Source organism: Pogoniulus pusillus, chromosome 28, assembly GCF_015220805.1.
Source record: "Pogoniulus pusillus isolate bPogPus1 chromosome 28, bPogPus1.pri, whole genome shotgun sequence".
Taxonomy (NCBI): Eukaryota; Metazoa; Chordata; class Aves; order Piciformes; family Lybiidae; genus Pogoniulus; species Pogoniulus pusillus.
In genome coordinates, this window is record NC_087291.1 from 11,153,834 (window position 1) to 11,166,698 (window position 12,865).

Below are 12,865 nucleotides of genomic sequence, written 5' to 3' on the forward strand. Positions count from 1 at the left end.
CTTTGGCTGTTTCAGAAACTTGTCTGAGATTAGGTACATGAAACTGGACTAGTGAACCTTCAGAAAAACGTTCGTTTTTTTTTTTTCTGAATGCAAAGCAAGTAAATACGTAGGCTTTATCTCAATTTTGTATTCTTTTGTCTGCTTGCTCCAGGAATCTGTGAGTTGTCAACTAGAAAGCCTATAATCCTCTATGGATAAGAGGGCTTGACTAAAGTGTCATTTCAGTTGGCCCTCTCCTACAAAACGTAGTCCACTGAAGCAGCTGGCTCTCATGAATTGCCAGAGCTGATGGGGAAAACCATCTAAAAAAGTGTGATCACCACCACAGCTGGGAGTACATTACACTATCACATCCTTATCCTTTGGATATTCTAAATAGATTTATCTGGAACTGCACTGAGTGAGCATCCACACCCTTGAATGCCCTGGGATAGCAGTTTTGTACAATTGAGAGATTTTATACCTTTACACTTCTTCTCTTGATAGTTACAGGCTAAATTCTCTTCTGATATGAAAGATCTAAGCTACACTTCAGTTAATGCAACAAAGCTAACAGTTAATAAAGAGGACCAGACTATCCCAGCAAAAGAATTAAATCTGTTTTACAGCAGAATTAGAGGAAATACAAAGAACTTTCTGTAATATTTGCAAGACACTCTTGGCCATTCAGATGGCTCACTATTTAGCCCATGAACCATTCTGTTTGTGTCACTAAACATTTATTCTGCTAAAGTCTGATTTCTTGCAGGGTGTTGCTCTCCCCCAGCTCCTCCTCTTGCAATTGAAAGCTCTGACTTTACACATTACAGGTTTGGAGCAGTGTCGTTTGAGGGTGGGGGCAGAGCAGAGGGGGGATTGGATAACTGCCCAATTTTGTATGATAAAAGGGAAATTCTCTTCTGTCTGCAGGAAAATCCCCAGGGAACAACGTATGAAACCCAAACTTAAATAAAATCATATCCTGTTTGCAAACATCATATTCCCTTTGCTTCTCAGTAATCTGGACCCATAAACCCCAGCACAGCTTGAGAGCCCATTCCTCATCTAAACAAATGCCATAAGCCCCTTTATACTTTTACAGCCATGTCAGAAAATAATATTGACTGCCAATAGTGATGTGATTGGAGTTGCCTCCTCTGAGCCATAAAAGAAGTAGTCTGTTATCAATTTCTCTAAATGCATCAAGGGAATTCTGGGTTGGTTCAGTTCCAAGTTATAAATGACAATTCAAAAGCCGCAGAAGCGTTTGAAGCTGGGAGCGATGATGACATTATCATAAAAGCCTGCTCTTCTTTGCTTTTGTGGGGTTTTTTTAGGCCTATCAACTAGACAAAAAAATATGGCTGAGAAATGACTTCAAGATTTCTTCACACAGCAGCAGGTCAAACAGGCAGGAAAACAATCACTATTTTTAGTGACAGACTGAGGCAAGGAGATGAAACTTCTATTAAAAGTAGGTTTCTGCTTCTCTTACTGTCATTTTCACAGCACAGCAGAAGGGGAGGAACTGCAAGAGATGGCTACATTGATCAAATGACCAGTTTACAGCTAACTGATCATTACAGATCAGAACATCTGTTTGCAGATGAAAAATTGCAGAATGGCTTGATAATCATTAGAACCAAAACTTAATTTCTGATTATGCTCCCCATTTGACCACTTCACCTGCAATCTATCCACATCTCCTGGAAGCCTTTTCACATTCCAAACCTCTGACCAGCTGCAAGAAACATCTCTTGTTATTAAAACTGCTGGCTGTAGACCTGCTAGTCTCTCTTTGACACAAGGAATTTCATCCTCTCAATATTAGAATTCTTTAACAACAGTTGGTTCTGGAACACTGTTAGGTTGAGAACAGAATAAAAAGCATTATTGCAAGGGGGAGCTCCCATACCTCAGCAAATGTTATGCTGCTGACTCTATGAAGACCTCAGATAAAAGAATTAAGTTGTTTAGCCTGGAGAGGACGGGGCTCAGGGGTGACCTCATTGCTGCCTACAACTACTTGAAGGGAGGTTATAGCCAGGTGGGGTTGGTCTCTTCTGCCAGGCAACCAGCAACAGAACAAGGGGACACAGCCTCAAGTTGTGCCAAGGGAGGTCTAGGATGAATATCAGGAGAAAGTTCTTCACAGAGAGAGTGATTTGCCATTGGAATGGGCTGCCCAGGGAGGTGGTGGAGTCACCGTCCCTGGAGGTATTCAGAGGAAGACTGGATGAGGCACTTAGTGCCATAGAATCATAGAATCAACCAGGTTGGAAGAGACCTCCAAGATCATCCAGTCCAACCTGGTCTAGTTCATTGGATAGGGCTGGGTGATAGGTTGAACTGGATGAGCTTGGAGGTCTCTTCCAACCTGGTTGATTCTCTGATTGAAAGAAAACTTGTTATGGGCCAATTTAGGAGGTTAAATTTAGATGATTTTTCCACCCTTTTTCTGTGTTATCTATTCAGTTTGGCTCTGAATGTGAAACAGATTTGCTCTTAGATAAAAGAGCTAATTGTTACTTACACAGTTCCTTATAAAGCATATTGTTTGAGTTCTTCTGAAAGCTCAACATATACCAAGCCAAATTTGTCAGTGACTCTGACATAGCCAGTCCCTATCACTGCTTGAAAGGCAGTTCATGTGGATGAAAAGTGTTTAGACAATCAGTAAACATTAGCTATACACAGATTGTGCACTGGTACAAATGATTTAGAGCCACAATGAAACAGGATCAGGAAACTTGAGCTTTAGGCACTTTCCATACTGTAACTTTCTTTAACTAACACTAATGTTCAAAGAAGAGGATCCATGATCTTGACTGTAGTTTATTGGTGCTGTAAGAACAGGGATAACAAACCCCATAATATACTGATGTTAGGTGTTACAGAGGTTCGTTGGACCTTTGTGAAGAATGCAAGCCATCCTAAATTCATACCAGTGCAGTCTTTATTGCCCATCAGCTGATCATGGTCTCAGTGCCTATGAAGTCATAGGTTCCAGTCCTTGCTCTAAGAACAGTTTCCATTTTGCCCAGTGTTCTTTCATGATAGGTAAATCATAGTCTTAGATACATGGGCTTTATCCTACTTATAATCTGTCTTATTGGTCCAGTGCTCTTTCCAACAGTGGCACAGTTTCAGTGCATGGTTCCCAACCAGGAACAATTAAGCATCTCAGTGCTAACAACATCTGTGAAGAGATGAGGTCTCTGATATTAAATCCAGCCTGGCAGCAAAGAGAGATGAGCCTATGCTTCTCATCCACTGTGTGAATAGTCTAACCACTAACCTACTTAATAATAGAAAAGCTGTGTAATAGCAGCCAGTGAGGTCCCCATATGGTTAGAAGACAATAGGATCAAAGAGCCCTGAAAGTCATCATTCAAGAGGCAGCTATAAAGCCTCCTGCAAGAATGATTTTTTTAATGCCTTCTCATTGAATTCTTTAGCAAATGAGCAAGCAAGCAAATAATTACTTAGTCCATTCCTCCTTAAAAATCTTTGCATTAATTATTCTTACTGCTTTACATCGATTTCTGCTTTATAACCTTCAATAAAGTTGAAAGCTACTAATTAGCAGTGCTCCTTCTTTCTTTGCACCATCGTTTTTGAAAGTAAACTTAAGAATGGCTTTCCATGCAGTCTGGAGCAGCTCCCTTTCCCAGAGCTCATCTTAACCAGCAGACAGTTAAATATCACTGAAAGAGAGCTCCTAACCTGATTATTTACCTTGAAAAAGGTCATAACCTATTCCTTTAAAAGAGCCCCAGAGCAAGCCTGGCAATAATAATATGTAGAAAGGCAAAAAAGCTCCTTTTCTACAACATGCTCTTTAATCCAATTTCCATTCTTTTAAATAAGAAATAAAGCAAATGGACCTGGGGGTTGGGGGGGAAGTGTGGATAATTTTTTTAATGCATTTTAATTTAAGTTATACTGAGCATTTCTGACTTGCTTTAGTTTCAGAATGGACATCTTTTCATTTGTAGAATTTCAAAGCACATCTGTAGTTGTGCTTTTTAATGCCACGGTAACTTGCTTCATAGAAAAGTCTTTAACTTTCCTATTTACTTTCCAAAGCCTTCAGAAATATTTGCAAAGAAATTTTACAGCAGATCCTCTTTACTCAGAAGCCTGAACATGTTTTTCTTAACGTTCTCACTCTCTTTTTCACTTCTCAGTGTGAAAAATGATCTTTTCTTTCTACAGAAAGATGTGCATATGTATGTGTTTCTGATGGACATGAGTAACAGTGCTGCAGGAGGGGTCAGGCATTGGAACAGATTGCCCAGGGAGGTGGTGGAGTCACATCACTGGAGGTGTTCAAGCTATGCATGGCCATGGTACTTTGGGACGTGGTTTAATAGCCATGGCAGTCTTGGGCTGAAGGTTGGGTTTGATGATCTTTGAGAGCTTTTCCAACCAAAACAGTTGTATGACAACACAATACCTACTTACTCACAAGCTTCCAGTTCAGGCAAGTACTTCAGCTCATCAGGAGTGAGCAGAAAAAAGCAACTAAACATAGAGGAGCTCAGCCTAAGTAAGGAGGTCAAACCAGCACCCATGTGCAATGTTAATAATCATCAAGTTCCTATCCTACCTAACCGGGGGGCCACCAGAGGCCCCCCGGCCTTTGTCATCCCACTCCCATACACCCGGTGCGCACCATGGGGTACTCACCAATGATGATAGGAGGAGAATCCCTCTGCCCAAATGGGCAAGCTAGGGGCTTCTGTCCCTGGAGCTCATTAAATAGGGGAGTGTTCAGGGAGGGCAAAGTGGTAACACCTGGGGTGGGAGGAGACTCCAACCAAACCCAGGTGCTCTGAGTTTGGAGGGAAAAGGGGGAAAATGCAGTGTGGGTGGGAAGGGGGCAGATGTGGTGGAGAAGGGGAGGTAGTGCTGGAAGAGAGGAAAAGGATAGAAATGAAAAGGAGAAAAGGAAGGAGATGGAGAGGAAAGAAGGAAGATGGGGAGAGGGAAAGAAGAGATGGAGAGGGAAGAAGGGAGGTGGGGGAGAAGTGGAATAAAAAAAAATAATAGAAATGAAGACTGAGCTAAAAAAAAAAATGAGCTGGTCTTGCTCTGGCAGAGGGGTTGGACTAGATGATCTTTTGAGGTCCCTTTCAGCTCCTAACAGTCTGTGATCCTGTGTGATTCTGTGTGTGTGCATCTGCGTACACAGTAGTATGCAGATGTGGATGTGGACTTGCACCATCTACATCAGTGTGTAATGTTAGCTGAACACATACAGAAATGACCCCTAGTTTTTGAAATTACAAGTTGCTGGTCACCAAGTTCCAAATTTTAGGCAGAATTCTCAGCAAACGAAGGCCACAGCAGAGAAGCTGAAATGATTACCACTTCCTGATTCTTTGTTCCTTAACTCATGGCTCAAAAATCCTCAAAATTTACTAAGTATGGAAAGCTAAAACTGATTTATCTTCTCTTTGCTGTGTTATAAAATGAGCATTTCTTCTGTCAGGTGTATCATTACAATAAAACAACACAACACTATAAACAAGACTAGGGTCATGTGGAATTTATCCTTTGTGAGGGGTAAAACTAAACACAACTTTAGAAGGTTGCATTGGAAGATTTCCTCCAGAGACTGTGGCTTTATCCCTACACACTCAGAAACAGTGAAAAGGAACTAAAACATATATGCATAAGCCAATTAGACCATTAATATCTTGGACTATCATCATTTCAGTTTGACTGTTGACATCAGTAAATAATGGACCCAGCTGGACCAAAAGGGTAAAACACTTCTTTGTGAGAATGCCCTGGATATGAAATATTATTATTTCCCCCTGATATTATCCTCACTAGAATTTAGTAGGAGCATCAGTAGAAATTCTTCATTTTACAGTGTTTTTCATTAATCCAGATTAATTATTTTTCATAGTGTATCAATAGATTTTTGTCTGTACATTTTGATCTATTGTGTCCTAATAGTAGGCTGTTTTTCAGAATGAATCCATTTGAAAACAGGACATAAAAATGTTCAAGTAATGTATTAGTTTAACAGCATCCAAGTTAATAGCTAGCAGTGAATGAGCACTTCTCATGCTAAATGTTAGCTTTGGTAATTTTTTTTTATCCTGTCTGAGAAATGTGAAGCTATATTTACTTTTCAACAGTACACAAGGATCCAGAAACTCATTCTGCTCTAACAATTGCACTCATACTGCTTTCCTCAAGTAGCAGAGCTTATGCAAATAAAAACAAACCATAGTGGGACAGCTAAGAAATGTGCATGTGATCACAAAATATGTTTCTATCTAACAGTTCCATAAGCTTATTGTAATATACTGTCTTCTGTGCCTTTGAAAACACAGTATGATAATGGCTCAGGTTTCATATCTACATTTTTTATCAGCTTCTGAAGACTTTGAACAGCGCTAAAGAGTTTATGACTGAGTACACGTCGCGCGCTGTCCCTCTTGTGGAACAAAACCAAATGCCTACTTACCCCAAGTCCCCCACAAGGCAACAAGGAAAAGAGTTTTGGAGACACGTTTCCTATATATTGAACAAACAAACAAACAAAAAGAAACAATAAGCATCATTGCTCAAAATGACATTTCAATACTGGAACAGTAATCCCTCTTTTTTTGGATGTCATTCAGATTTCAGTAGCACGCATGGAAAATGCCATATATTAGAATTAGAAAAAAGATATTAATAGCACTTAGCAAATCAGCCATGGGATGTTTAAGGTGTTTTGCAACAGTGACAAATCTTAAGATTGGTAAGCAGTACTTTGAAAGGGGCACAGTGATCAAATCTCCCCAGAAAGGCAGTCTGAACTAGGGTGACTAATTGTTGCAATGTCTCTAGATGCTAAGCAGCTTGTCTAAGCTAGTCGTCTGTTTCTTCTACAGCCAGTGGAGTGAGATAGCTGCTCCACCCAGCCTTGATAACTGATGAGATGAATTACCCTTGAGAAGTGCCTATGTCCACCACAGAAAACCTCATTAAGGTTACTAGAGAACTAATTCCTTCATTGTGGTAGGTTAAGGCTTATTGGGAAATTATGCTTGCAAATTTAGCTTTACTGTAAAATATAGCTTTAGCTTACTTCCAAGCCATCTGAGCTGGTCTGCTGAATTTCATTTGGGGGGGAGGGAGAGGGGCACACCACATTCAAGTAATCTTGAAGAAAATCTTTGAAAATCACCTTAGTCTTAAAATATAAAGTGAAATACTACTAGGTTTAATCTACTCGGTAAATACATTCTACTAAAGTGAACAAAAACTTAATGGGCTTTAAAATCAAATTTTAGCTTACTCTACACTACACATGAAATAATGGGATAGGGTTGGTCTTAATAGCTATACTCATTTTTTATTCTTTTTTTTTTCCTTTTTTTTTGTACCACTAAACTCACTGTTTGTCTTGATAAGGACAACATAAAAACCAGGTAAGGATCTCAGGATGTGATGCAGTTCATACCCCAGTATGTAATCTGATCCTAAGGCAGCTGTAGAGGAGAACATAAGCTTTTCCCCTGCTGTATCACAGAACTGGCTTTGTAGCTTTGCCATCTGGAGGAAACGTTAGATAGTGAATCATTCAAGCTACCTAGAGGAGCCACCCATTGTTAGGGAAGGGGTGAATGCTGCATTTTCTCATGTTTAGCAGGTGCCAGTGAAATGCTTTATGCCTATGACAATTATAAGCCATCATCTTTGAAGTACAAGAGACCAGATTGCAATGCCTGAGATGAAGAAAGTGCTTTACACTTTGAGTAAAATCCAAGATGCATTTCTAACTGACTAGAGGCCTTTGATCAGTTTGCACAGTGGGTGAGAGAAGCCAAACAAAACCTCCTGTGGAGCTACCAGGGGGAATGCAGGTGCAGCAGCTATGCAGAGTGTTCTCATACTGTAAGTCCTATTGGCCCCAGATATGCAAGGAAATGTTGGCTAGAGGAGATCATCAGAGTGGAGGTACAGGAGGACTTTCCAGATCTCTTGCTAAGTAGATCCAGGGATCAATGATACCAGCTGGTTTTCAGTTTTTTTTACTGTGAAGAAGATCAAAAAATTCTTGAGCAGATAACAAAAAAATGAGGTGCTGCTGAAGTGCCAGGAGACAATAATGGAAACATAAGCTGTAATTTGAGATAAAACAAGGCATTTTTAGAATACTGAATGACTAGACTTTTTCTCTTAAACTCCTTTGTGGGGCTGGGATATAAGAGAGAACAGATGAATTCTCATTTATCTCCCTGCAGCCGGCACATTGAATGTGGTAAACACTAATAAAACCAACAAACACAAAGTTAAAACAGAAAAGCAGATGGTGAGGAAGGACACTGAAATCAGTCAACAGATAGCACTAAAATGGGGAGAAAAAAGCATGAAGCAGTGTATCAGGAAGCTTGCTAGGATACTCCTTATTGTGCAATAGTCAAAAAAAAAAAGCAGATCGTGGACTTTGCAGAACAAGATCAACATCAAGGTTTCATCAGAACAGTGTGGAAGGGTTCTCTACTAAGAAAGAGTGAAACCATCACTTGGCTAGTCTCACAAAAAGAAAAGAGCTTTTTTTTTTGCCATAAATGGAAATCAGTAGCAAAAAGCAAACCCTGAAAATTAATTAAAGCTAGAATTTCACTTTGCATTGGGAGTTGATGTCCCAGCAGAACTTGCTAAGTAGCAGTCATTTATCAGTAACACACTGGGATACCTCCAGACTAATATTTTTAAAGATGCTGGAAGGCAAATTATAAATTATCTGGTCGGGTTTTTTTTTTTTGTTTGGTTGGTTTGGGTTTTTTGGTTGGGTTTTTTTTTTTTGCATCAGGACAGTTTGCAGTCTCCAGAAAATCACTTGATTAAAAAAAAAAAAAAAAAAAAAAGACAATTTACTGACAGAGCTAAAAAAAAAATAATCCAAGTTTATTATTCTAAAATTTCAACCCACAAACCCAGTAGAAACTGGTTGGTCAAATTAGGTGCTGAGGCATCCATCACTGACTGAGGTCGGGGCACCTAATTAAGTCAGGGAGGCTGCTAAGGAAGTTGGCAGCTGGAAACTGAGAGTCTGATGAGCTGGAAAAGTGATGGGCAAAACCTCTCTTAAAAAAATAAAATGCATTCTGTTATGAAAATCACAGTTTGGGAAACTCAATCTTTTCTCCCTGTTGTCCCTCAAGAACAAAGCCATTTCTGCCAAGTGGTCGTTTTCCCACTAATTTGAAATAGCAGTTGCACAAGTGCACTCTGAATATATCTTTCAGTTGTTCTTGAAACACTGCCTCACTGTCAGGGATGTGTTGACAGCATATTTCTCACTTTTACCAACTTGCAATCATGGGAAACTTGGTTTTTAGAAACACTTTCTTAATTATGGTTGGAGAAGGAGAAAGCAAACAAATTCCTAACACCTGTTTGACAACAGTCTGCTTTTGAGCTTATTCAGAGAGATTTGAAAGGTTGTAGTCTGTTATACAAAATCATAATTGAGGCATAGAAAGTTCCATGTAAACATGGGGAGGATTTTATTTCACTGTGAGGGTGACAGAATGCTGGAACAGGCCTGCCAGGGTGGTTGTGGAGTCTCCCTCTTTGGAGATATTCAAGACCTGCCTGAATGTGTTTCTGTGAGATGCAGTATAAGTGATCCTGCTCTGCAGGAGGGTTGGACTGGATGATCTTTTGAGGTTCCTTCCAGCCTGACATTCTGTGATAATGGGATGTGACACACAGTCTGCATATTAGTTTCCTTTGTGTCAAGTCAATGGAGTGCACCTTAACTTTTTGCTTAACACAGCACATTGAAATCTGATCAATCAAAAACTTAGCAACACAGTAAGGTAGAAGTTGAAGTGATCATTTGCAGTAGATGCATGTGTAGGCCTTGATGCAGGGAAAATAAAGTCAAGAGTTCAAGCCAGTTTCCACTCTGAAAGTATTAAGTATATGTGAATAGTAACTGTGTGCAAAACTCTCACTGATTTCAGTAGTTTATAACCACTGTCTCTCAGAGCAGGGTTTTTTTCCCTGAATGAGGACACTGAAATAAGCATTTATTCACAGGTTGCACATTTTTAGCCTAGTTGCAGTTTGATTTAATCTCTTCAGGTGTTTCTTTTCTGTTTGAAATAAATAGAAGATACTTCTTAGCCAAAAAAAAAAAAAAAAAAAAAAAAAAAAACCAAACAAAAATCAGATGTACACTTCTGAACAGGGACAGGGAACAAATGCTCTTCTGGAGCATAAGAGGAGAAGAGAGCCTCTGCCTTTATGGGTGGATAGAGGAGTAAGGAAAAGGAAGGGTTAGGTTCTCCTTTAAGATGCAAAGTCATAATTTCATGGAACAATTTCTATAAGAAAAAAACCAACTTTCATTGAAATAGAAGTGCAAACAATGTTGTTATTGAAGACGTTTTTTGTAAGGAATATTTCCTTTAGATTTTTTTATCCTTTGCTATAAACACAGTTTTAAATCTCTAGCTGTACCAAGTTGTTAATTTTAATGTCAGGATTGGTTAGGTTCAACTTCACTGAACTGGGGACAGCAAAAGATGGAATGGTCACACTGCATTTTGGAAAATACAAGACACAATTAAGTTCCTAATAACAGGAGTCTGGAAGCCTGAATGCTCAGAGCTTACAAGCAAAAAAAACCAGGCACATGCAAAATCAAGTGAGGAAGGTGTATCGTTGACTATTGTCTTCATTATTGGGTGAGATGCAGCAAGAAAACATCCTAGAAACAGGCATAAAAAGGCTTTACTCCAAGGATACACTGAGAATATATGCTAGAGGTGTGATCTTGATATCACCTTGGGGAGTAAATGTTTTGGACTAAGTGTCAAATTAAAAAGGCAGTGTCAAGTAAACAACTGTGGGTCAAAGAAATGGTTTTCTCAGGTTGTGTAGGCAAAGCTTTCTGCATTCTCTAGAAGCAGGTAGAAACACAGCAAGAATACCTGGGTCCATTCCTTTTTTTCACCTCATAGCTGCAACTGTACACTACATCCCATATGCTGGCCAACCACTGAGATCCAAAGTGGCAGCAAGATTTTGTATCAGTGCATGTAATATTAAACAATGTGAACATTAAGTCAAAATTATTAAACCCAACAACATTTAAATTAAATGCTTGACTCTATCAGAATCGAACATTTCACAATGCTGATGAACTCAAACCAAAATGTTTCCAAAGTTTTGTTTTGCAGGAGTTTAGAGGTTTTTCTTGGAAACACTTTTTGTTGTTCAGAGTGGTTTTGTTTGGAGCTTTTTTGGTGGTGTTTTTTTAAAGGGGGGTTTTCTGCCTTGGAAATTCAAGCTCCTGAGAATCTATCATACTCTGTTTTTCAGTTTTGATGTTGCCTTGGCTCAGAATATGTATGAACTTAGATAACATTGTGATCAAGACATTCTTTGTGTCTACTTTTATGACTCACTGAAGCAGCAGCCTGCCTTACAGAAGAAACTCAGCATTAGTTTCCAAAGCAAAATAATCACTACAAATTACTAGAACTGTGTCTGCAATTTCTTTTCATGGCTAATCTTGGTTTTGATTGGGCTGAGTTTCATTATAGTTAGGAAAAGCTCTACATAGCAGAATAAATGTTATTAAAATAGCTGAGAATTAGGATGTGTGCTGGGACATAAAGGGTAAGATTTCACTCACACATTATTTTTAAAATGCACTACTTTTTTTTGTGTGATTCCTTTCACATTCTTGATAAGTTTTGTGCTGAAGTCATGGGAGAGCTGAGTTTAACCCAAATTTGCTATTATAACAAGCATACCCTGTGCACAAAGATATTTGATGTGAAAATCCTGTTTTCTGATATTTCATACATCCAGGTCCATTTCATATTTTAATGTTTCCTCCCCCATTGTATTCAGAAAGATAGCATATCCTGCATAATGAGAAGACATTAAACAATCAACTTCACTTATTAGCATGGTATTGGCACTCAGTGTGGCTGAAATAATTGAAATGAAGAAAATGAGAACAGCAAACAAGCAATGCTGACAAGCAAGTGTATTTTAAACTCCCATTTTCAAATCAAAGAGCACAAGGAGATAGAAGACCAACTGCATTCAAAATTGTCATTGACCTCCAATGGAGAACAAATTGCAGTAAAGGGTTAACACTACAGTGATTTTTTTAAGTGAATGGAGAGAAACTTCTATCACTGTGCATTTCCAGCCTGTGCATTCTGCTAATCTCTATTTGGCTTCCATTGTAACATTCTCCTTCCACATAGCAATGCATTTGGAAAAAGTGAATTTTTGTCACACTGCTTGCCAAGTGTTTTAAACTGACACCAGCTATAACTAATGACACTGCTGGAATGTGCTGTTCTCAGTAGAATAGAGGCCTGTACAGACCTAGGAGTTTCCTGGGGTCCAGCTTCTGTCTGTTCAGGGGGCTGGTGCCATACAGCAGTGAATGATGTTCAGAGTGAACCAGCTGTATTTCCTCCAGACTGGCTTTTCGACCTCGAATTCGCTGAAAGAAAACAGCAGAGGCCTACAATATTCCACTGACAATATTTAGGGACTAAAAAAAGAGGGAGGGGGGGGGGAAGGAAAAAAAAAAAGAAAAAATAAAACAGAAAAGAAAAGTAAAGGTCCGAAATAACATTTAGTATGATTAATAATGGGTTGAAATTGCGTCATGCAGGAATGTGACACTGATTTGTTTATTAAAGTAATGCTGTATGAAAAACAAATGCATGTGTGGTTTATCACGAATGCTTCACTGGAGTCTTAGCAGAGTTAAAGCAATCTTTCACATACAAGGAAAAGATTCTGCCTCTTTTCTACATCATTATTAAGAGACACAAACCAAAACGTGGAGTATTTCTTAACTGGCTAGAGACATTCTAATTTAAAA

The 12,865-nt window shown here is 39.0% G+C and overlaps 1 protein-coding gene across 12 annotated transcripts in view; it reads right to left on the reverse strand.

Moving 5' to 3' along the window:
- HDAC9 (histone deacetylase 9) overlaps nt 1-12,865 on the reverse strand; it is a 465,174-nt gene that overhangs the window by 123,793 nt on the left and 328,516 nt on the right. For all 12 annotated transcript variants that reach the window (XM_064167147.1, XM_064167144.1, XM_064167145.1 and 9 more), the window contains 2 exons: nt 12,358-12,478; nt 6,470-6,519 (listed from right to left, as the gene is read on the reverse strand). In XM_064167147.1, the coding sequence (XP_064023217.1) occupies nt 6,470-6,519; nt 12,358-12,478 (171 nt within the window). The remainder of the gene's footprint in view (nt 1-6,469; nt 6,520-12,357; nt 12,479-12,865) is intronic.